Genomic DNA, 22,690 nt, shown 5'->3' on the forward strand with positions numbered 1-22,690 from the left:
TACTGCTTAGTATCTTAATGTGAAGTCACACCTGTCGCTGTGTGGTGAGTCGAGCGAGTCAAAGGAGTCTCCGTAGCGCACTGGTGGCCGGCGAGACTCGGGGAAGCTGCAGTGACCGGCTCGTCGTGCTCGTGCCTCCATACATGCTGGACTGCTGCACTTACTGGTGCCCACAGAGGAAGAAAGCATGCCTGAGGGACAGTCCGACAGTACGCTGTCCGTCCGCTCCAAGCTCCACGTCTTCTCGTCATGTCTAACATACAGCAAGCCAGTGAAAGATTGAAAGAAAAAGATGAACAAAAAGTATTTTTTGGGTTAATGGTTAATGTCCATGCTGCATGCCAAAAGGACAGGGCATGCTTATATAACAACAGACAATGTTATGCAGCCTGGTCAACTCAAAGTGATTTATTTGATACATTTTATATTATACACTATATTGCCAAAAGTTTGCGGACACCTGGTCAAAAGTGTGGTATGTGCTTTTTGAGCATCAAGCATTCTCCGTTTTTAGGTAAATTAAACATGGATCAGCATGCCATGCTGCAGAGAACCTGGAACGATCCTGATCAATCTGTGGCATTGGATAACAAAGCGTTGACACTATGCAGTAATTCCAGTGAACGAGCCGCCACGATAACGAGAATATTATTAGGGCAAGCGCATTAATATAAATCTGTGATTTGCTGTTCGAAAAATTTATCAACAACTTCAGAGCAGTCTAATTTAAAAGAATGCAGTGTAGCTGTTATTATGATATTACAATATCTAATATTATAATAATGATTTTTCATCTGCATCATCCCCTGTATTATTTTAAATCAACACAAAACATCAGCATTAGAGTGAATGAAATCTGTTGTCATGCTGATTGAGCTGATTATGCTAAGATATGCGTAATTATCTGAGGAATCCCAAAAAAAAAAAAAAAAGAAACGCCGTCGCAATTAAAGGATGATTAATTACGCAGCCCCAGGAAAGACCACGAAACAGTAACGCAACAGAGGAAAGCACGGACAACTACTGTGAGTGTAAAGGAAGACAGGCTATAATTCCATCCCAGACCCCTCAATGGGAGAAAAGAAAAGAATGCTGGGAAGATGTAAAACAAACCTATTGCTCAAACAGACCTTTATGTAGCACACGGTGTATGGTGAACAGACCGACGAGTCTGGACATATTAAATAGATTATAGAATGCTTTTTACTCAGTATGATTATTACAATATGATTTGGAATATAATAAAACAAATTAGTGAGGCCATATATCCGCTGTCACGGATTTTTTGGCTCAAGTCAATGATTTAAGAAAAATAAAAACAAACAAAAAAAGGCTCTGGAACCTGTGACTGTTCAGATAATAAAAACAGTGTGTTTGTTAGATTATATAATACAAGAAATGCGCGGATAAATTTTGCGCTAATGTGTAAACAATGTTAAAAAACACTAATGTGATGAGTGTACCTGTTTGTGGAGGAGTGCGCTCGAGTGGAGGAATTTTGGGATCTGGAAGAATGATGGCTGCCGGCAAACGACTCCTCCGCTCCACTTCTCATTACTCTCTCGGTGGCTGGGACATTCTTTGAGATATACTAGAAAAAACACATACTTTCAGCGATCGCAAAACAGGCTCCAGTGTGTTCTAGAAAAGTGTCGGACATCGTGACAAAGTGTGTTTGTAAAAATAAGACCTACATCCACCATGGGAATCTCCTCAGGGCCGGGGCCTGGGTGGTTGGGCCCGTTGGCCAGGCTGCGATTAGGGTGATCCAGACACATGTTCTGCCTCAGGTGATTGTGCATCTTCTTCCTCTGTTTCCTAGGGGGGAGGCTATAGTGAGGCAGCGTCACTTTTTTTAGAAACTGACTCAGAGTCACATTCAGCACATCACACACTCAATAGAGCAGAGCAGTAGGCACTTCAGCACGAAGGGCGCTGGACCGAATTATATTTACGGTAATGAATGACAATGGTACTTACTTGGTTTTGCAGTAGGCCACCACGCACACGATGCCCACCACCAACAGAGCCACGCAAATGCCTGTGATTGTCAGGACTCTCTTCTGATAGAGCTCCTCTGCCTCTGTAGCACACCCACACACAAACATATAACCGTCAGTGTCTCAGCATCAGCATGTCAGCCTCAACCTCATAAATCTATTTTGCACTGCTGCTCTGGGGAATTATGCCTCAATGAGGGTTGGGGAAATTTGCCAGAAATACCATATTATGAAACTTTTATTATTTATAATAGAAAAATGATGTAGAAGCATTTTCCAGGTTGTTCTTTCCTCTGTTCGACCTCACACTTTACGTACGGCTATTGAGTTGGCTCTAATTTGGATTAAAATCCCAATCCAAAATCATCTATAGAATATTCTGAAATGGGTCCATTTGCACTGATGCACCGTATGGTTTAGACTTTAAAACGCATCAGCGATTTCCTCATAAACGTGTTTGTTTTGTCATATTAGCCAAATCTTTACACACCTCCTGCTTTCCCACTACTACAGCAAGGTCCTCGTTGTATGTACAATGGCAACAGAGCATGACTCTGCAGTATAGTCGAGATCCACACACTCATTTAGCCATATGAGAATAAGAGTTAATTTCAGCTATGGGACATGCCTAAGCCTTCCTCGCATCTCTCTAATGGGCCAGCTCAGCAGTGGAAAATGCTTGGGTGAGCCATATGCGCATCATTACCATGGATGTGAGGATGGATCACATTGCGCTAAAAGGGAATCCCTGCAGGCACTGACGAACCTGCCTCTCTGATTCCATTGATGTTTTTCGTCCACTCGAGGGTATTGCATTTCAGATTAATTTATAGCACAGCCTGCTTCATGCTGGGGTGCATCAGTGGAGATCCACCAGCACAAATACAGATTCAACTATGCAATGCTGGCTGTGCTACCTGAGATTACATAATGGAACATATGCAATCAGAGGTGCAGGTTGGGACTCTCGGTGGTGTGGTTAATTACACACTTCTTTTTTTTTTTTTTACTATGGCAGCAAATAAAGTCAACTGTAGTTCAAAATTAGGCGAACCGACTGGACATAAATCATGCGGAATGATCAAAAAAGAAAAAGAGAAAAAAAAGAAAAGAAAAAAAAATTGCCTTTTGTGTTTCTCTTGGAAGTGCTCCTTTGAACAGCCACATGGAGTTTATCAGAAGAGGATTTCCACAGCTGAGGAAAACTTGTAATAATTAATAATGATATGATCCAGCTGTGATGTGCTTCAAAGACTAATAGGCTCATAGAGTCTTAAAGACTTAACGGCTAATATTTCTTGCCATATGATAGTAAATAGTATTTTGCTGATAGTTAATTTGGTCAGATGGCAGTCTAGGCTGATTTTTAACCCATCAGGCAACCTTGATTGCAGCGTATATATATATATATATATATATATATATATATATATATATATATATATATATATATATATATATATATATATATATATATATATATATATATATATATATATAATTTTTATTTTTTTTGGACATGTAAATTGATTCACCACTTAAGGAGGAGTTTGTATACATCTTAGAACAGGTCATTTCCAAGAGAAACAAGCAGCTTTGGTAAAAGAAAACAGGCATATCTATAAAAGAACATATAAACAACAACATAACCAGTGCACAAATGGAGTCTGGCATGCTATTTACAACAAAAAGAGTAAATTTTTATTCTTTAAAAACACAACCAGGAACAGCAAAACAAAAACAGAGATGGTGTCCAATTTTTAGAATGAAACAACACATGGAGTATGAGTTGTGGGACAGAGCATTGGGAAAAAAGTTAGAAGGGTTTTTTCTCAGAGACAGAAAAACGCGAAGACACAGAAAGTTATAGAAGATAAAAAAACAAGGATGATGAAAGAGGGGAAAGTGCATATATTGTCAGAAATCTAACAGTTATGCCTGAAGAAATGAGACCAGGCTATTATCTGCAGCACTCGTTCACATTTTTATGAGAGCTGGGGAAAAACTTTCCATTACTTGGACCACTTGTTCTCCTGCATCCCCCCTGCCATGACCCAGCATCCAGTTCCACATCAAAACAACAGAGGATGCAGGCATAATCCAGCCAGCAGGATTTCATCTGGTGTTTGGTAAACAAGGCGGTCGTTTAAAAAAGGGATGACGTCTGATAGCATGATCGCGCACGGACTGGAGAGGCTTTGATGAGCGAAACGTGCGTGAGCGAGGATGACTAGCAGGTGACACAGCTAGGGTTTAAACCAGACAGGTGGGATTGTAATTATGCTCTTAGCACTGCTACACAAACAAATTCACTTGAAGATCTTCTCTTGTTTACTAAGGGGTAAATAACAGGCTGTGCGAGGTTTACTCAAAATCCCCTGTGTCATACGCAGGACGATCAAAAGATCACAGGTGGTCAATTTACTTATATTTCTCCAAATAGAGGAGAAACAAACTTGGATTACAAGTTCTAAAAAAAAATAACAGTTTGTATTTTATGGCATGTTTTATTAAATAGAATACACTTTTTTTTCAGCTACATTTTGAGGAATTAAAGGAAACATTTCTAAATGTTTACCTTTACTGGGAAAAGAACAGATTTTTTGTTTGTTTGTTCATTTATTAATCACTTTAAATAGAAGTCTGAGGCCACTTGTGGCATATTTTTGTTATATATTTTTTTAATCGCTGAGTTAGAGTTGTTTGTAATTTTGTCCTTACATAGAGCGGAGGCTGTGTGTTTACTAGAATGTAACTAGAATGAAGAGGTAAGAAGTGTACCAAACAGACACGAATATCAATCTCTCACTATTATAGGCATCTGGTGGAGACACTCTATGGACAAAAGTTTGAGGACATCTAACCATAAGATTTGTGTGTGCTTTTTGAACATTTTGTTACACATTTAGTCCAGATTTGCTGTTATAACAACCTTCACTCTTCTGGGAAGATGTTTCACTAAATTTTAGAGTATGCATGTGGAGATTTGTGCTTGTTTAGCCACAAGGGCAGGTTAGTTACTGATGTAGGGTAAAGAGGCCAGGCTACAGTCATTCATCCCAAAGGTGTTCAAGAGGGTTGAGGTCAAAGCTCTATAGCAGGCCATTGAGCTGGCTTTGTGAATTGTCATTTAATGGAAAATTTAATTTTTCTTATTTATACAACTGAGCAGTTGACTGTTAAGGGCCTTGCTCGAGGGCCCAGCAGTGGAAGCTTAGTGGTGGTGTTGAAGGTGAATTGAACTACTAAATTGAGTTATAATTTTTTTAATGCATTGTTAAAAAAGAAAAAAACTGTCCAAAGTTGATATATTTCTTGGGCAGGTACAAACAAACCCAACACCTGTCTAAATTTGATTAAAAAGTATTCAGGCAGACATCTAACCAATTTCCTGACTAATGCCCTCTTGTCAAGACTTATAAAAGCTTTTGCCAATTTGGGTTTGGCCGGTATTTCTTGCCCCTGTACTGTAGTCCAACCAATATTGAGAATAATACTGACTTTGAGAGATGTAGTAATGAAGTTGAGGAACTGTCAGCGCCAGAATCTCTGGGTTTTCCCCAGTGTGTCGGTTTTACAAATAGCATTACTGTTTAACACCCTGAATGGATACCAAAAACTGTAAGGAAAACACAAGCACCCAGAACGAACCCCAGTAATAAAAAAGCTTCTTAAAACATTTACATTTCTGGTTTGTTACATTTGAGTTTGTATTAAAACAGGTTTTCTGTTCTTTTCCCAGTACAATCAAATGTGTCAAAATGAATAACAATCATATGCACATTATAGTATCAGTAACTAATTAAATGATGAAACATTTTTTTGGAGTATCTTCAATCTGCTGATGCAAAAAATTCAGCAATTTTTTTATATGCATGAAAAAAATTGTTTTCGATTTCTTAAAAAAAAGTCAGGTCGCCACTACAATCCCCATCATGTGTTTCCCTAACATAACGAGGGCTGCAGATAGCAATTCTCATGCTAACACCAGGAAAAAGGGGTTATATTACTACACAGCGAGTGTTGACAGACAAGTCGATCATGTTAATCGAACAAGTTCAATCGCTTCTAAAAAAAATAAATAAAAGGAAAGCGACTGAGGTCTGGCGAACACAGCTGGATCTACACAGATCTACTTAAGAAGTGAAACGGTGAAAGAGGAATCAGTCCATACCCATAAATTCAATTCCAAGAGACTCTGCCGTGACAGGAAGGTGACAGGTAGAGGGAAAGAAACACAACAGAACAAAGTTTAAGAGGCGGATATTTCCAACATGTGTGCATTGCGTGAGTGGCGTGAGAAGGGCGAGTCAGGCAGTAAAAGAGGAACAATGTTTGTAGCCGAGTGCACCGGAATATTATGTTAACAGCAAGCTGTTAGAGCATGCTCGAGCATGCAGGCATGCTATACACTTCCCTATAGGATAGACAGCACTTCTAGATTAAAAGGGAGGAAATGGTCATAATCACCTTATAGTCAGGGTGCATATTTGTGTTTGGTATATTACCCATTCGAGTGCATTATTGTTAGTTTATTTCTTTCTTTCTATATATTTTTTCTTATTTTATTATAAGGTTTATTATGTTATTATAGGAGGAACTCTAAGATTAGTTATTTTAAGGGTTAATGTCATATTAAAGACAGAAATTAAACTGTATTTATAGAAAAAGAGTTCAGGAATGCATGTTACAAATGATTAACATCAGTTTTATCTTAACAACCTTACCTTTTGGTGCACAAATACAAATATTACATACATTTAAAAACATTAACACATAATGCTTTTTTTTATAGGGTTAATCATTAATTGCTGTGCAAATTTGGAACACTTTGTGATCACTGAACAAGAACATGCTGTTACAGGTGAACATAGTTAACTGCATAACCACTGTCTCAGAAATACTTGGGCCTCAGTTTGTTTCTTAGTGGCTTAATTAATGTTGTCCCCGATCAAAACAGGGTATGATTTATGCTATGTTTACCACAATCAGACAAGCACCATAACCTCATGAGGTTAAGATTGTGGAGATATATACAGCGATGCTATACAGCTCTTTATAAATGCGAGCTACACAATATTATTCCCTGTGCTCTGTTTACAAATTCCATAACATGCTTAGAAAGACTGCCTTTTAAACTTGCTGCTGTTACAATTTAGTTACTGTGGTCTTTATTTTTAATGTCACATCGCATGCAAGTATTATTACTAAATCAAACATAATATTGATTCATGGGTAATATTGGAAAGCTTTCTGTGAACTTATAGAAATCCACCTGACTGGAATCCAAGTCTTATTTCCAACATATTGTGTGAAATCCAAATGATTCTCTAAATATTATTTGAATTTCAAATGTACCAATGTTACAAATTATCATCTAAAATCCTTGAATGTGGATGTTTTATTAAATATACTGTAAATATTGCAAAGTATTGCACTGCATTGTTACGGCAAGCGTGACAAATTTTGGATAGTTCCACGATGATGTCATGTTTTTCTATTTCGGGATCTGAGAAATTGATTGGACAATGACAGTTGTATCAGAGCAACATGCATCCGCCTCTAACGTCCCATCCCACTGGGTGGCTGTGGGAGGAGTTCATCTGTCCGCTTTCTCGGGATGGCTGAACGTAAATAGGCTGCTGCAAATTTCCACAGCTGTTAGAACAACTGGACCAATGCATGGACCAATACTGTCCTGCCTAGATGTTTCTGTCCATTTGATTGAAGCCAATTAAGTTTCCACAAGGCGTTATCCAGACAGACATACAGTCTTGATTTTTCTACTTGGCAGGCGGGAATAATGAATCATGTCTGTTATGGTGACGCAGATGTTTCTGGAGGAGGATGTTAGTGCTTGGGTTCTTCATATAGAATCATCTGCATGGTCAATGACAGTAAATATAAGATGATGAATTTTCAAGCTAGTCCATGTCATTCACCTGTTAGAAGAGAAAGGACTCCCATTTTCCACAACTCCAATGCTTCTGAATGCCGCACATACACATTACCCTGAAATTTCGATCTGATTGCATCAACAGCACTGGTGATATTTCTAACCCCACTGACAGCCTGTACTGGAGGTGTTTTATATGCAGAGTGTGACACTGTAGCAGTGAAGATGTCTCACTGTTTCAACATAACTCCAGACCTCCCAAACTCTGCACAGAAAAGAAAGACCTGGCATTTGAGCATGAAGTAACAAAAACTAACGTGCAAAGACTTGATAGGTGACCTGAACAAAGGTAACCATTCTACTGTTATAAATCCAGCGTCAAGACAAAACATGACACGTTAATAGGCCCTATGTCAAATTATACTATTCGCTTCTGTGCCTCCTCGACGTCATTTCATAAATTATACCTCCTTTATTCTTTTATTTGGAGAGGAAATCTGTTTTTCCATAAACTCCTCATCCTCGCAGGTTTGTTTGCATCCATCCTGACGTGATTTATCTGCTGTCCTCTTGCAAATAAACATGTGTTAACATCAGGGTCATGTTGAAAGGTAAACAGTGCCAGCATAGCAACGCTGATGAGAGCACAAAGCCATGGTTCTGTGTGAACAACGGCCTCATGTAAGAGCCAACAGCCTACGGCCACGAACTGTCAAAGCCAAGTTCTCTTTCTGCTCCTCCTTCTTCTGGGACTAATTCCGCAGTTGATGGACATGTGAGGAAGGAATAGTTGTGTGTAGTGGGGTTAAAGCAAGTTAGCCCAGGGAAGAGATGCTATTAACTGTCTATATAATTAGGGGGATGGTCAAGGAACTAGACGTGGAAGGGGAAGGGAGGATGGGAAAAGAGGGTATAGAGAGTTTTTGTAAGATTTCCCCCTGGAGGGGAGCTTATATGAATAAAAGAATCTCCAATGGTGTATTCCACACAAATGAGTTTGCCTTGTGCAAGGGAATGGTATGAAAGCTTGGTTGTTTTGCGCATTTAAATCCACAATACCTGAGCTTCCTCTAAAGATTTCAAAAAGTCTTTCAACTGATGACGAGTGCACGTCATCAAGCCGCCAATTCCAGACGTTTCTACGAAAAGCTTTGCATATGGACGCCAAGGCCAACAACACTGGCATGTTTGCTTAAAAGATATAGACCATTTTGGCCTGGTATTAAAGTCTGAACAAAATAAAGGATGAACTGTAGGACATGATTATACTTGGGTTCCAGTCATGTGCATTTGACAAGTATTTTTTTTCAACTACAGTATGATAATTTTTACATTTTGTTTAGCATTTGCACAGTTTTCTGCAACAATTTTTTTTAAGCTATTAATGAGCTACTGTTAATTCTGTCACAATGTCTTTTTTACAGCTTAGGCAAACAATTCAGGGGGAATCTGTAGCTACCTGCTTACATAAGACTCACATAAGGGGTCTTCGATGACAAATTCCATGAATAACTTCTCTGTAGAGCACATCCCTAAAACATTAATTTATAGCTGTTTTTCAAATAAGATTTCTGAATTCTTAAATCTGATTGGTCAGAAGGTGTTCATAAATTTGATATCTTGTAAGGCAGTATAACGGGACTGCATAGATTTAAAACATGTTTGTACTACCGATGTAGTGAATCTGTGAGGAAATATTTATTTTGCATTTATAGAAGGAGTCTTCAGTGTCAGCACTTTGTAATAGTCAGAAGTAAAGCTGTTCCTACATAGGAGAGATTTACAGACTGAGAAAATTCTATTTAGTATGTTTGATAACATATCAAGCTGCAATTTTGGGTCATATTACCCTCAAAAAGGGAGATAATAAAATACAAGGTTGCTGAGAGGTGTAAGTGACACCACCCTATTTGATTATTTTTTTATTAACAGCATACACAGTCATATTTTATTGCTTTAGTAATTCTGTTCGCAGATGAGACCTTTTTGTTCAAAAATCCTAATCAAAGTAAACATGTGTCTCAGTCTCCACTTCATTGTACTTGCATAACACTTTTGGGAAACTTTTCTGGAAAGCAACCATAATAACTTTTTTCCGTACTGTTTTGGTCTAGTGTTGGAACGTTAAGTAGAATTACATAAGGACAGTTCTGCTAACACTTTCTCTTTCGTCTGTCTCATCCCAAGCACCTTATTCTGAATTTAAAATCAGATCATCCCTTCCATAAATTTAATAAAAGCAAAAGCATTGAAATTGTTCAAAAAATTTAAAAGTTCTATATATATATATATATATATATATATATATATATATATATATATTTTTTTTTTTTTTTTTTTTTTTTTTTTTTTCTTAAGCATAAGTTGTCCAGTCACTTATATATTTAATCTAATATTTTTCGCAGTTTGATCCCACACAGGTATATTATACAGGTATTTATAGATAGTTAGTACTTGTTATTTGCTTTCATATATTTTAAGATGCAACGGTGCAATTTCTATGTTATATATAAATACACTTTTTTCAGAACTGCATACACAATACCAATTAGTAATCTAATAATGGTTTAGCATGAAAGTATTTGATTTTCCTGTAATGAAACTCATGCACTCAAACTAGGTACCATGCATATGATTTATTCTGTTAACTAATAGGTTTTTTGGATTATTATATAAAAATGTAATATTGATCAGTAAAATGTGATGCATGGAGGGTCAATTGTTCATTGAATGGGATAACATAACTGAGTCGGTCGGTTAGAAAAAAGTAGCAGAGCATCCACATTTAGAAAGTAACAAGGAGCTCATAACACAGCAGCTCCTGCATGCAGCACTGACAGACAGGAAAAAGAAATGGACATACGGTAGAAACTGGCCATAACGTAGGTTTGACAGCGATCGCCAGTAAAGTCATTTGGACACCTGATGGAAGGAAACAAAACCACAGAAAGGGAGAGAGAAAGGGGCAAGAAGAAGGAATAAAACATAAAGAGAGGAGAAAAAGCAACAGAAAGAGAGGCAAAAAAAAGGGGGGGGGAAAGAGAGAAGAAAGCAGAAAAAACATGAAATTAGAACAAGAGCAGCATCATGAATCGCAGAGGCCAAAGAGTCCCACTGTCAGCACCTCTGGGACACAGGACAGTAGAGACACAGAAGTGGTGACAGCAGGACACCGGTCCTCTGTGTGAAGCTCTGCTTCTCAAGTCAACATACTTTCAGTAGGTTTGGGCATGCGCAGCCGTAGGGGCTCCGGCTGTAAGCACCGCGGCCCGAAGTATCCACTTGGACATCTGGGGGAGGAGAGGGGGACAAGGTGACATAATAACACATATACATTATGCATTCTGGATTTCATCTGGTTGAACTCGATGCGTTAGCGCTAATTTGGTCATAATGCGTGGTAATCAGGGCTTGAAATAAACACCTGTTATCTGTGAACTAAATAAACCTTTGACTGGGCACTTTTATAGGAACATTCATGACAATTTCTTATCGGCCAATCACAAGGCAGCAATGCAGTGCATAAACCCGTGCAGATGCTGCTAAAGAGCTTAATTTTCACATCAAACATCAGGACAAGTGTGTTCTTATTGACTTTAACTGTAGAATTGTTGTTAGTATCAAATGGGCTGGTTTAAATATTTTCAATTTCAATATCTCCTGGGATGTTTTCGTCTTACACTAGAGAGTTCACAGAGAATTGTCCAAAAAACAAAAACCATTAGATGAGTGGTGGTCAGCAGTTCCTGAATGAAGTCAAAGGAGAAATGATGGGCCAATTAGATCTGAAAGGAAGGATAAATAACCTTACAACCTCTTTACAACAATGGAGAGCTTTTCAAAGCATTTCAGTTGCTCAAACATTCAGGTCAATGAGTAACACAAGCAGATGACCATATTTAGTTTCACTCTTTACAGCCAGGAGCTGGAAGTGCACTGGGCACCAAAACACATCTGACTATTGGGAAAAAGTATCACCTGTTCTAGCACAAATAACCAATCAAATGTAATGAAATCCTATTTTTTTTTTAAATAGAAGAAGAAACATTCATTTCAAGCTTTGATTATAATGTAGAGAATGTCAAATTTGGAACTATGCAGCATGTCAACATTTGTTGGCCGGAGTTCTAAGTTCAGGAGCCAATGTGTGTTTGTCTCAAACACAGAGCAGTTCTGTCATGATTTCCATTCATGCATTTGATTGGCCAATTATTTCTATTGGTGTTGTTCTGGTAAACAAATTAAAGCTCATCAGTGCATAATGAGCATTACTCCTGTTTGGCTAATGTTTCCACACCGCTAATTTCTGATTCACTGATGAACGTGGCTTCGATGTGTGTGACAAAGACAAAGGGCAAGCATGTTCTCTTCAACCATCACTTGATCTGCAGAGCCTCCTTCTCTCAACTTGCTCGGCAGAGAGGAGGCTGCAGATCCACTTACTGTGTTTTTCTCTCTCTCTTTCAGGGCCTTTTTATTAATTGTCTCAGTGCTCTCTGAGGTGAGCACTGAGACACTGCACATGTATCCTACAGTACATGCATGGCTTTTAAGGCAAAGTTTATAGTGTATGTAAAAAGTCTGAAGATGGGACCTTAAGTTTTTCTTTTCGCTCTTCTAGAGCCATGTCACAAACTGGTATGCTAAAAGCTTCGGCTGTTAATATTTAACAGCGAACTGTCTGGCATCCACAAGAGCCTTGACGAATCACCTATGGTTTCTAAAAGTCACCATACACACAGATTATACACACTCCCCTATTTTCAACTTCTTCCTCTACAAAAGCGAACAAGATGTTCACGTTACACTCTAATCTCGCCGAGATGGTCCATATTGGATCTGTGTAAACATTCTGTATGCCCAAGTTCTTGTAAAACTGCTTGCCCAGCAACTTTTTAGGATCCTGGTATTTACACCAAAAGTGCCTATCCACTTCATCAAAAAAACCTACATGCAGCGCTGACACCAAATGTCGTTCCTTTTGTCTTTCATCAAATACAAGCAGAGCTTCTCTGTCTCACTCCACCATTAACCCAGGACTCACAATTCATGCAGATTAATCAAGTATACAGATATGTCTCTGTACTGTGAACCACATTGCCAATGGTGGAAACAGTGAGCTAGATCAGACTTTATTCGGTAATGTATGGGATTCATCCAAAAGCTAAAAAAGAGAAACAAGGTCTGGCACAGTTTGCAGGCTGACTCTGGGTCACTTTAACACTGTGGAGAGTTGGGACCAGCGTCCTGACCCAGAAAAAAGGAGTAGTCCGTCCTAACTCAGAGAGCACTGCAACATCTGTGTCCTGTGATTTTCTTGCTCTGATTCAGTCATATCCTTAAATCATTCGGCCACCACACATTAAATAAAAAAAACAAAACATAAATTTGGTGCTAGGTGTGAACCAAACAAGCCTCCAATAATCTTCCAGCTTCTGTCCAAACGATCCACTAGCATGGGATAACTTTATAATGCCAGAGGTAGACATTAACACATTAGATTTACTTGCATTACTGTAATTGAGTGGTCTTTTTTTTTGTGTACTTCTACTTTTAAAAGTAGTTTTTTTAACGATGATTTTACTTTTACTCAAGTATGTATTGTTTGAAATATTGTACTAAACTTTAAATCATATCTATTAAAAATTTAATAAATAAATAAAAATAATGCAAGGAGAGGAAAAAAAAGCTACCGGGAAACTACTGCACTGATTGATTAATGGGCAGGAGAACAAACGTCCTAAACTCACAAGAAAGAAAGATGGCAGAAGGCAGACCCGGCTGAAAGCAAAATGCCGTCGAATTGAAAGTTGTTCAATGCGTGCATTTACTGTTTGAGTTTCAAATCTGCATTTGCAATTTCTCTCATTATCATAAACTGTACTAGGATACCCCACCCACACGGTTAAAAAAGTAACTTTGTAAATTTTACTCTGAGTAAATTTAAATTACTACTTTTTAAGCAAATTTTTACTTTTACTTGAGTAGATTTTTACATGTACTTAAATAAAATTTCATAGAAGTAACAGTACTTTTACTTGAGTTAAATATTTTATTACTCTTTTCACCTCTGGTAATTGTATAGTAGTGACGTCTTTGATTAGCAAACATGGATCATGCTTTTCCATAGTGTGTAAACACCTAATTTTGGCTAGTTTTACCACAAACATGCTGATTACCTGATTTAAAAAGTGCTTCACCTGAGCAGAGATGTCAATTTGGAGTTGATGCGACTCTCTTACATAACCCAATGATTACAATTGATACTGGCCACTGATGCTTTATATATAACTTTACAACAAGGACCTTAAACAGCAGAATGACATTGAATAAATACATCAAGGTAAAAAATAATCAGCAACAAAATTAAAGCAGCCAAATGTTTTTTGTCTAACGAAATTACACAGCAGCACAAATCTAATATGTTTATAATATATTTATAATCACTGCACGATGTTTGATGCACTGCACACAACCTACATTTCTATATTATATTATTTAAAAACATTACGTATATCATCTGCAATCCTTTTTTTTAATATTGTCCTAATGCATAACATGTGATATATTGGCCAATTCACTTCACTGTTTGCTTGGGAACTGACAGACGTTGTGCCTGCTATCGGATTTATTACAGAAGACCCAGAAAAAGTGCTTCATTCAGATCAGACAGGTTGTGTAATAGATCTCTGTGCGCCGGCCCATAAATCTCCTTGCTTGCTGGCTTGTGTCCTCTCCTTATCTCCACGCCATGTGACAACACTGTCCATGTGTGGCAGGCTCCACACACGCCACACCATGAAATACACCTCTGCACCTTCACAGCAGGCAAATAATTATGGCCGAGATCATCCGTTATCCCCTGCTTCCCTCTGCAGATGTGTGTGTTTTTGTGTTTATGTGTATATGTGTGTGTTTGTTTGTGTGTGTGTGTGTGTGTGTGTGTGTGTGTGTGTGTGTGTGTGTGTGTGTGTGTGTGTGTGTGTGTGTGTAACTTTATATTTCAAAGTGAAAGAGCCAGGGCATAAATATGAGGCAGGCTGTCCGCTGGACTTGTTCAGCTAGTGAGTAATACCCACACATGCCTGGCCTATATTGAACGAGATGGCTTTGGGCAACAATTCCCTGCAGGCCTTGACTGCATTATCTGACTTTTCTGGACCTGTAACTCCCCCATGAGTGAATTAGCTGCAGCAATTGAGTTATTGCTCCCTCCAATTTGTACACAGCGTATTGAATGGCCGTTGCAGTCGTGTCTCTGATGCTTGCTTGCTGAGCAGTATTCCAGCCAGCACATGCGTATACACACACACACACACACACACACACACACACACACACACACACACACACACACACACACACACACACACACACATACAGTCAGATGTATCAAAACATTATATGGAGTATTGCGACACCTGACCTATGTTGTTCCTCCCCACACTTTTACCAAAAGTTGGAGATACACAGTTGTATAGGATGTCTTTGTGTCCCGAGGCATTACATTTTCCCTTTACTTGAACTAGGAGACCTAAACCTGTTCCAGCAAGAAAATTCCCCTGTCCACAAAGCCAGCTTCCTGAAGATCTGCTAAACATAGGTTAGAGTGAAAGTTCTTGAGTGGCCTGCTATAGAGCTCTGATTTTAACCCTACTGAACACCTCTAGGAAGAACTAAAACACTGACTGCACCCCAGGTCTCTTCAGTGTACATTAGTATCAAACTTTACTAACACCCTTGTGGCCAAATAATCACAAATCTCCACAGGTACACTCCAAAATCTAGTGAAACATCTCCCCCAAATAGTGCAGTTTAATATAACACCAAATATAGACTAAATGTGGAATGGAGTGTTCAAAAAGCATATATGAATCTTATGGTCAGGTGTCCACAAACGTTTGCCCATATATTGTATATACATATAAACTGTATGCACTAGAAGGCTGGAGCTGTAAATACTGTGAGGAAGTCTTAGGAAACCAAAGCCCATTCATTACGGCATTCTAAGACTAGAATCTTACATGTATGCCACAGAAAGTGCAAACATGTACCTTGTTGTAGCAAATTTTTGTCCAGGATTCTGTGGTCTTTAATTTATTTCCTTTTAAATGTATGACAGTTTCTTACAAGTGACATTTAAGTCACTTTATTTTTTACATCAAGTAATAAAGGATATTTTATCAAAAGAAAAAGTGAAATTTGTTTCATAGCAACAGTCACAATAATGCAGACTACTGTAAATGATGCTTCTAAAACAGCACTGAAAGCACTTCAGTAAAACATTTTTGCCTGGTTTAATTTTTGTACCATTAGTGTACAAAATAAAGTATAGCATGTATAGTAACTGTATAGTTTTTACGTTTTTGTTCTGTTTCCACATATAAATATACAGTATATTAACAGCATTTATATACATGTATGTTTAGATATGCACACTTGCAAAAACAAGAGTCCTGGACCTGGTCCAAAGTACCCAATAAACAGCTACTCAATGCCCTTAGTCAGCGGTAGATTGTTTTTATAATGGGGTCCAAATTATTGTTTCGGCTCAAAGCAAGTCATCCTCAGATAACCAAAAAGCATCTGTGCAAAAGCCGTCTGTGATTTTTTATTTTTTTTTTTACCACTGAAATCAAAATGTAAGCAATGACCCTATTTACCTTTTGAGAGGCCTCAGCCTGTTGTAAATATTTGCACCAGCTTTAAACCAGTGTGACATGGCATTTTGGGGAAGTCTGATACAAATTTTCTACCGCACGCTAAACGAGTAGTTTAAGAGGCCCATCTTCACTTTGCATCACAGAGAGAGAGAGAGAGAGAGAGAGAGAGAGAGAGAGAGAGGGAGAGGGAGAGAGGCTAGAGAGAGAGAGAGAGAGAGAGAGAGAGAGGGAGAGAGAAAGAGAGAGAGGGAGAGAGAGAGAGAGAGAGAGAGAGAGAGGGAGAGAGGGAGAGAGAGAGAGGGAGAGAGAAAGAGAGAGAGAGAGAGAGAGAGAGAGAGAGAGAGAGAGAGAGAGAGAGGGAGAGAGGGAGAGAGAGAGAGGGAGAGAGGGAGAGAGGCTAGAGAGAGAGAGAGACTTCTGAACATCTTCACCAGTGAGTCAACCGGTTGACTCTCAGACAAGCAAGAGGGGATAAGGGTGAACTTCTGATGAACCACGATGAAGATGAAGGGAAAAAGGGGTGAAGGGGTTGGTTTGTGACAAAAGGGCAAGATGTATGTGATAGATCCCATTTACCTTTTTTTCAGGTGCTCAAACAAAGCAATATATTTAATGAGCACACTCTTAATCTGTAATACTCTTAAAAAAACAACATTTGTATCTGCATGTTTGTTTGTACATGCAGTTACTGTGTTATTCATTACATAGTTGTGTTTGAAAATGTTTTACTATTAGTGTACATTTACAGGATGAGAATGATAGTAAATAAATGCAAAATGATGTACACAGAGCCATGGAAAACGAATGCTGTGGTTCACCCTTATCTATACAGAAACCTGTCAGGCTTCATAAATTCAATAGTGGGAAAGTAGAAGGGTGAGCGACTCACTTGCAGGAGAGCTGATTTATACCGTGGATGAAGTAACACTCGCCGTTGTTCACACAGTATCCCTTCTCTGTCTCGTTGCATCTTCTTTCGTGGCCCGAGCCCGGAGGTAACGCTGTGGTTACTGAGGAAAAAGACAAACAATTATCGCGTTAGCATCGCGATGCAGATGCGACCGCACGGGCAGGTCTCAGCAAATCTCTCCGATGAAAGTCTCCACTGAGAGCATCTCCATTTTCGAGGGAAAGAAAAAGGAGAAGGTTTTGACACAGCGGGCTATCCGACGAGATAACATTCATTAGCTCATGCGGGGCGCGTTGGCCACGCATAATGGCCATCTTATCCCTTCGAGCAGCCTATCTAAACAGCATAATAAAAACAGCCATTCACTTCACAACAATGACCTCTTAGTCGCCGTCGCAAATCTCCTCTCCATCTCAACAGCCCTGATGGCGTCTCAAGATGTTCGGAGTGAAAAGATAAACATTTCCGTAAGAGAGACTACAGAAACACTCCATGCGCCTCAGTTGATTTAGTATTCATAAAGGACTTAATGTCTTGCTGTATTCAAGCATGCTCGGGTATAATATGTACACTCAGTTCTGTCTATTTAAAATAATGCTTAACTTTACACAAAATATTTATTTTTAATTAGCTCGATATACACCTAAAAGGGTTCTACTTGGAACCCTCTTTATTGGGGAACCCTCTTTTGTATGGTTAGATGGTATGTCACCCTGACTTGGCCATTTTTTTTTTCAATGGATATAGTTATACTTTAAAAACAGCAAAAGCATGCCAGCAGTATGGATATACAGTAGTTTAGTATTTGTATCTTTAATGTGTATCTCAATTTTTTAGAGGCTTCTCTAGCTCATAAAGTGATTGCCAATAGCTGTATATGCAAGAGGTCGACCGAATCATCGGTTTTGCGGATTAATTAGCACCAATAGTTGTAACTATCGACTTAAGGCAAAAATACATATCAATAATTTTTGCGGGTAGCGTACAGTGCTGGATTGGCTGAGAAAATCCACTGTCATTAGAGCCGCCTCTAGAGGTGAATATCTGATGTCATGTGCTGTTTGTTTTTACATGTGAGACTGCATGCTGCAGAAAGAGTGTTATATTATATTAATTATTTATAATTTATAATGTACTTATTATATGTATTATTATAATTAATATATTTAGATTTATTTTATTTAGCACAATTTTAAGAATCTGTACTGGTTTTTTTTGGTTTTTTTGCAATAAAGTTTAGTACATGGATTGTTATGTTTGTTTGTTTTTTTATCCAGTATACATTTTAAAAACACGGTTATTTAATCGTTTATTGGCAAGTCCAAACCAACCTTGATATCGTCTTCGGCAAAAACCACAGTCAACCCCTAGTAAAGCCCCCCCTCCCCTATGAACTCCTCTCCCATGTATAAAGCAATGAATTGGAAAAAAATGCAAACAAAAACCCATAATAATAGTGCAGATATTAAAAGTAGTCTGAGCTTAATATAATAGATGATGGTTAAGAGTCTATTTTTAAGCCAACAGCAACGATCCTGGAAAGTCGTAATGTACAAACTTAAAAAGGAAAAAATTTTTAATAACCTTAAGAAGTTTGTGTTTCGTTTCATAAGTAGCTGAAGCAGCTGCTGCATAAATAAGCAGTACAACAGAGAAGTGCTGTAACAGCTGGAGTAGTATGAGTAGTGTATAAAAGACTAATACCGAACCTAGAACACATATTCCACCTCGCTGTGAACCTGCTAGATCGGAAAATAAACAGTGTAATCCAGTAAGCATGAGTATGAGAGACCTACATGCGACTGAGTAGGAAATAAAATTTAGCATTTTTGTAGAGATTTTTTCTTACATGGTTGAAGTTTATACACAGTCTGTGTCTATGGTTTTGATCAAAACACTGCTCTCTTGGGGCGCATGTGCGCATGTTTATTGGCTGTGGAATCGAAACAAGAAGCTGACAGGGAAAGTCATTTCCCGTTGGTACGTACTAGTTCAATTTATCAACTCTTGTGTTGAGGCAGGTTCAGAATGGCACAAATCTATTACTCAGTTTACCAAATGTCTGATTGCTGAAGGATAAACTGTAAGGAGAACATGTTCTTCAATGATCAACAGGCCCAGCAGTCATGCAGCTGCATAGTCTCCCGAATGAGTGTAAAGTGGGTGTGAAATGATATTGTAATAATTACTGAAAGTGTCATGACCACTAGCCAGGGTGATACAGACTTGCAAAACGAATGGGACAAGTACACACATGCAAACCCACACACACTCAGACACATATACACTCACACAATTTATCAAGATCAAAGTTTGCTATTTTCTATCCAGAAAGCAACAACAAATCCCAAACTTTCCCAGTAACTGACACTCTTTGCTTGTGCTTGAGAAAGGTGATGTGTCCTAATGAATAATGTCAGACATGCACATACGTGCCAAACGCAGGTCTCTAATTTCATTTGTCATTTATGGCGCTTAAGGGAAACGTTCCAAGAAAGAAAAGCCAATAAAATTCTGCTCCTTTATCTGAAACTTCAGAATGTTTTTCTTTTTATTATCTGCTGTGAAAACTATCACATATTAAGTCTACATAAAACCCTTTTTCGGCTCCAGAAATGAATCCACTTGAATTTTTCTTCTCTTGTTGCAAATGGATGTGTGAAAATGCGCAACAGCCGAGAATGTGACGGGAATTCGTGCTCAACACAATGTTGCCTGGGGCAAAGCAGACAGACGTCAAAGCAAAGTCACTCTGAAATCCAGTGAAGAACAAAATGCGCTCGTATTCTCTCGACTGCTACTTCTTTCTCTAAGCGAACAAAGCATTGATAGGGGTGTACTCGCAATGGAGAAATGACTAACCTCCCGCCAAATGGAGCTCATCATGGTCTTACAACAACCAGCACACATCTGGCTCACATGGTGCATGTGACTGGATATGAAGGAGAGAACTCAGCATGTTTGCTAGTGCTAATCCACCACTCCTTATCCTCATGGTGGGACAACTGTTTCCTGTTTTTCTGACTTATTTATATGCACCTGAAAATATGTTGGTTGGTTTTCCCCAGTACATAACCATAATATTCATACAGTGATGACCTCCAAGCGGTACTTGCAATATGAACACCGTGTTAACTAAGTAGTTTCTTCTTATCATTCAGATTAATTTAATATACAAGAGGAGTTGCTATTGTGTCACAAAACAAAACAGCCAATTATGTACTAGTATGCAATTATCTAATCAGTCAATCATATGACCGCAGCACAATAAATAAAACTAATGGTGATACAGGGCATGTTTGTCAAAAATTTAAAATGTGACCAGGTGATGTTTTTCCAATACACAAACTCAGTATGTGTTTCATTAGTTTCTTTTTTTCGTGTTATGTAATGGTTTTACATTTATTATGCGCCTGTGGTTTACTGGTATATCAACATGTGTGTGCTTAACACATACATTTCTAATTACTTGGATGAATGCAGTAAAAATTTCAGTTTATTGAAACACAAGCAACTTATAATTATGTCTATGAACATTCTGGCTGGACCTCAAACATAAAAAAAATACTAAGTGATTAAATCACTAAAAATGCAAACAACTTAATGAGTGATGTACAGGTGTGTGGCAGTTTACAAAACAATTGCAGCGAGACATGCAAACTTCACCTCAAATGTCAAAACAGAAAGACTTGATTACAGTCTGTATAAAATAGCTTGACGGCTTTATGATATTAAAAAAGTCAAGTATCAAATATCATGTTATTAATTAACATGTTATTAATTATTATTTACACTGATTTTCACTCACTAAGCTTTTTCTCTCAAAAATTGCAACAATTCAGAGAAAAACTTTGAGGCCCAACATTATCTCATGGTTTTAATTCCCTAACAGTTGCCCTTATATTTGCATGCTTGCTAGCTATTTTTGGCTAATGTTGTGGTTGTAATGAATTATTCTGTTGTAGTGAGGTTCTTGTCTACAAAACAGAACAGCTAAATTTGAGCTTTTCTTGCTAGCCCTTAATATTTCAACCTTAGTTAGCTTACTAACAAACTGATTAGCTAGCGTCTGAAGACAATTAGCTGCTTCTGGTGAGGTAAAATAAAAAAACTGTGCTTAATTTTATGCGGTGATAAACTAGTTCATACTTAAAGACCGTATTTAGTATTAGTAAATTAGTAGATTAAAATGTGCTAATCCTGTTACATATTTTTAATTTTAGTTTAGTTTTTTTTTTCTTCACCCAGGAGAAATCAACAGAACGAGTTGAGGTTATTATAATAGCAAATGGGGAATAAATGTATAATGGGATATTGTATATGCACACACAATCATTATGGTTCGGTGTTCACAAACCTTTGTCTGTTGTATGTTAACATTCTACAAACTGCTCGCTCTTCTTGCAGTTCAGCTTAAAACCTTTTTTTTATTTTATTTACTATGTAAAACATGTTAATGAATGTTTTTTATTATGCATAGTAAATAGAGGTTCCAGAAAACACTGTGGACAGAATTGCTTCTGATGCAGTATAAATGTTTAAAATGTGTAACACAATTTATGTTTGTGTATTATGCTACACAAAATTCAGATTCATTTTATTTTAGGATAACTGTGTTTCCTACTGCATCAGCAGCCACAGGGGCTCATTGCCATTCGACTACATTTGGATAAGCTCCTAAAAATGTGTAAATCATATTTCTTGCATATTTGAGTTATGTTCAGACATGCTGATGAGCTGAATGTTCAGAGAACAAAGCATATTTCAGAGCCAAAAAAAACCGGATTGAATCTAACACATAACATAGCTAAAGTTTTGACATAACCAGTCACCATCTGTCTGTTTTCCCTTGGCCGTTTCCTCATCACCTTATTATCTATTTATTGCACGATGTGCCATGAAATTCCAAGCAGAGAACCAGCAGAGGCACACCGCTGTACTCTGCTGCCTTGCTCAATACCCACACACAGGCAACAAAGCAGACCTGACCAGAAGCCAATAGAAGCAGCTGAGTGGTATGTTCTCATTCATCCTTCCTGTATTGAGTGAAGGCTCTCTGAGGTCCGCTGTGGTCATACTGGACCCATATTGGTCTCTAGTGAGACACATCATTATAGTAATCTTTTAAGAGTAGTATTACTTAGCCTGGTAGGTTCCTCTACCAGAGCTCTAGAGAAAAGACTTTAGTTGCTTTTTTTTCTTTACTATCTCTAATTGCTAG

At 38.1% G+C, this 22,690-nt stretch overlaps 1 protein-coding gene and 1 long non-coding RNA gene across 9 annotated transcripts in view; both read right to left on the reverse strand.

The window, feature by feature from the left end:
* nrg2a (neuregulin 2a) overlaps positions 1 to 22,690 on the reverse strand; it is a 95,310-nt gene that overhangs the window by 4,912 nt on the left and 67,708 nt on the right. For 2 of the 8 annotated variants that reach the window (XM_083565447.1, XM_083565452.1), the window contains exons 4-10: positions 17,449 to 17,569; positions 11,110 to 11,186; positions 6,175 to 6,198; positions 1,981 to 2,083; positions 1,695 to 1,830; positions 1,464 to 1,591; positions 32 to 253 (exon numbers count right to left, since the gene is read on the reverse strand). In XM_083565447.1, coding sequence (XP_083421573.1) covers positions 32 to 253; positions 1,464 to 1,591; positions 1,695 to 1,830; positions 1,981 to 2,083; positions 6,175 to 6,198; positions 11,110 to 11,186; positions 17,449 to 17,569 — 811 coding nt within the window. Of the gene's footprint in view, positions 1 to 31; positions 254 to 1,463; positions 1,592 to 1,694; positions 1,831 to 1,980; positions 2,084 to 6,174; positions 6,199 to 10,759; positions 10,819 to 11,109; positions 11,187 to 17,448; positions 17,570 to 22,690 lie in introns of all 8 variants that reach the window. The other 6 variants (XM_083565451.1, XM_083565454.1, XM_083565449.1 and 3 more) reach the window with 4 other exon arrangements.
* LOC310739523 lies at positions 6,554 to 10,183 on the reverse strand. The gene is made up of 2 exons (XR_014537408.1): positions 9,364 to 10,183; positions 6,554 to 9,320 (listed from the first exon to the last, which is right to left on the reverse strand). It is a non-coding gene; the product is annotated as an uncharacterized lncRNA (long non-coding RNA).

The sequence above is a fragment of the Silurus aristotelis genome (assembly GCF_946808225.1).
Source record: "Silurus aristotelis genome assembly, chromosome: 16".
In the NCBI taxonomy this organism is placed as follows: domain Eukaryota; kingdom Metazoa; phylum Chordata; class Actinopteri; order Siluriformes; family Siluridae; genus Silurus; species Silurus aristotelis.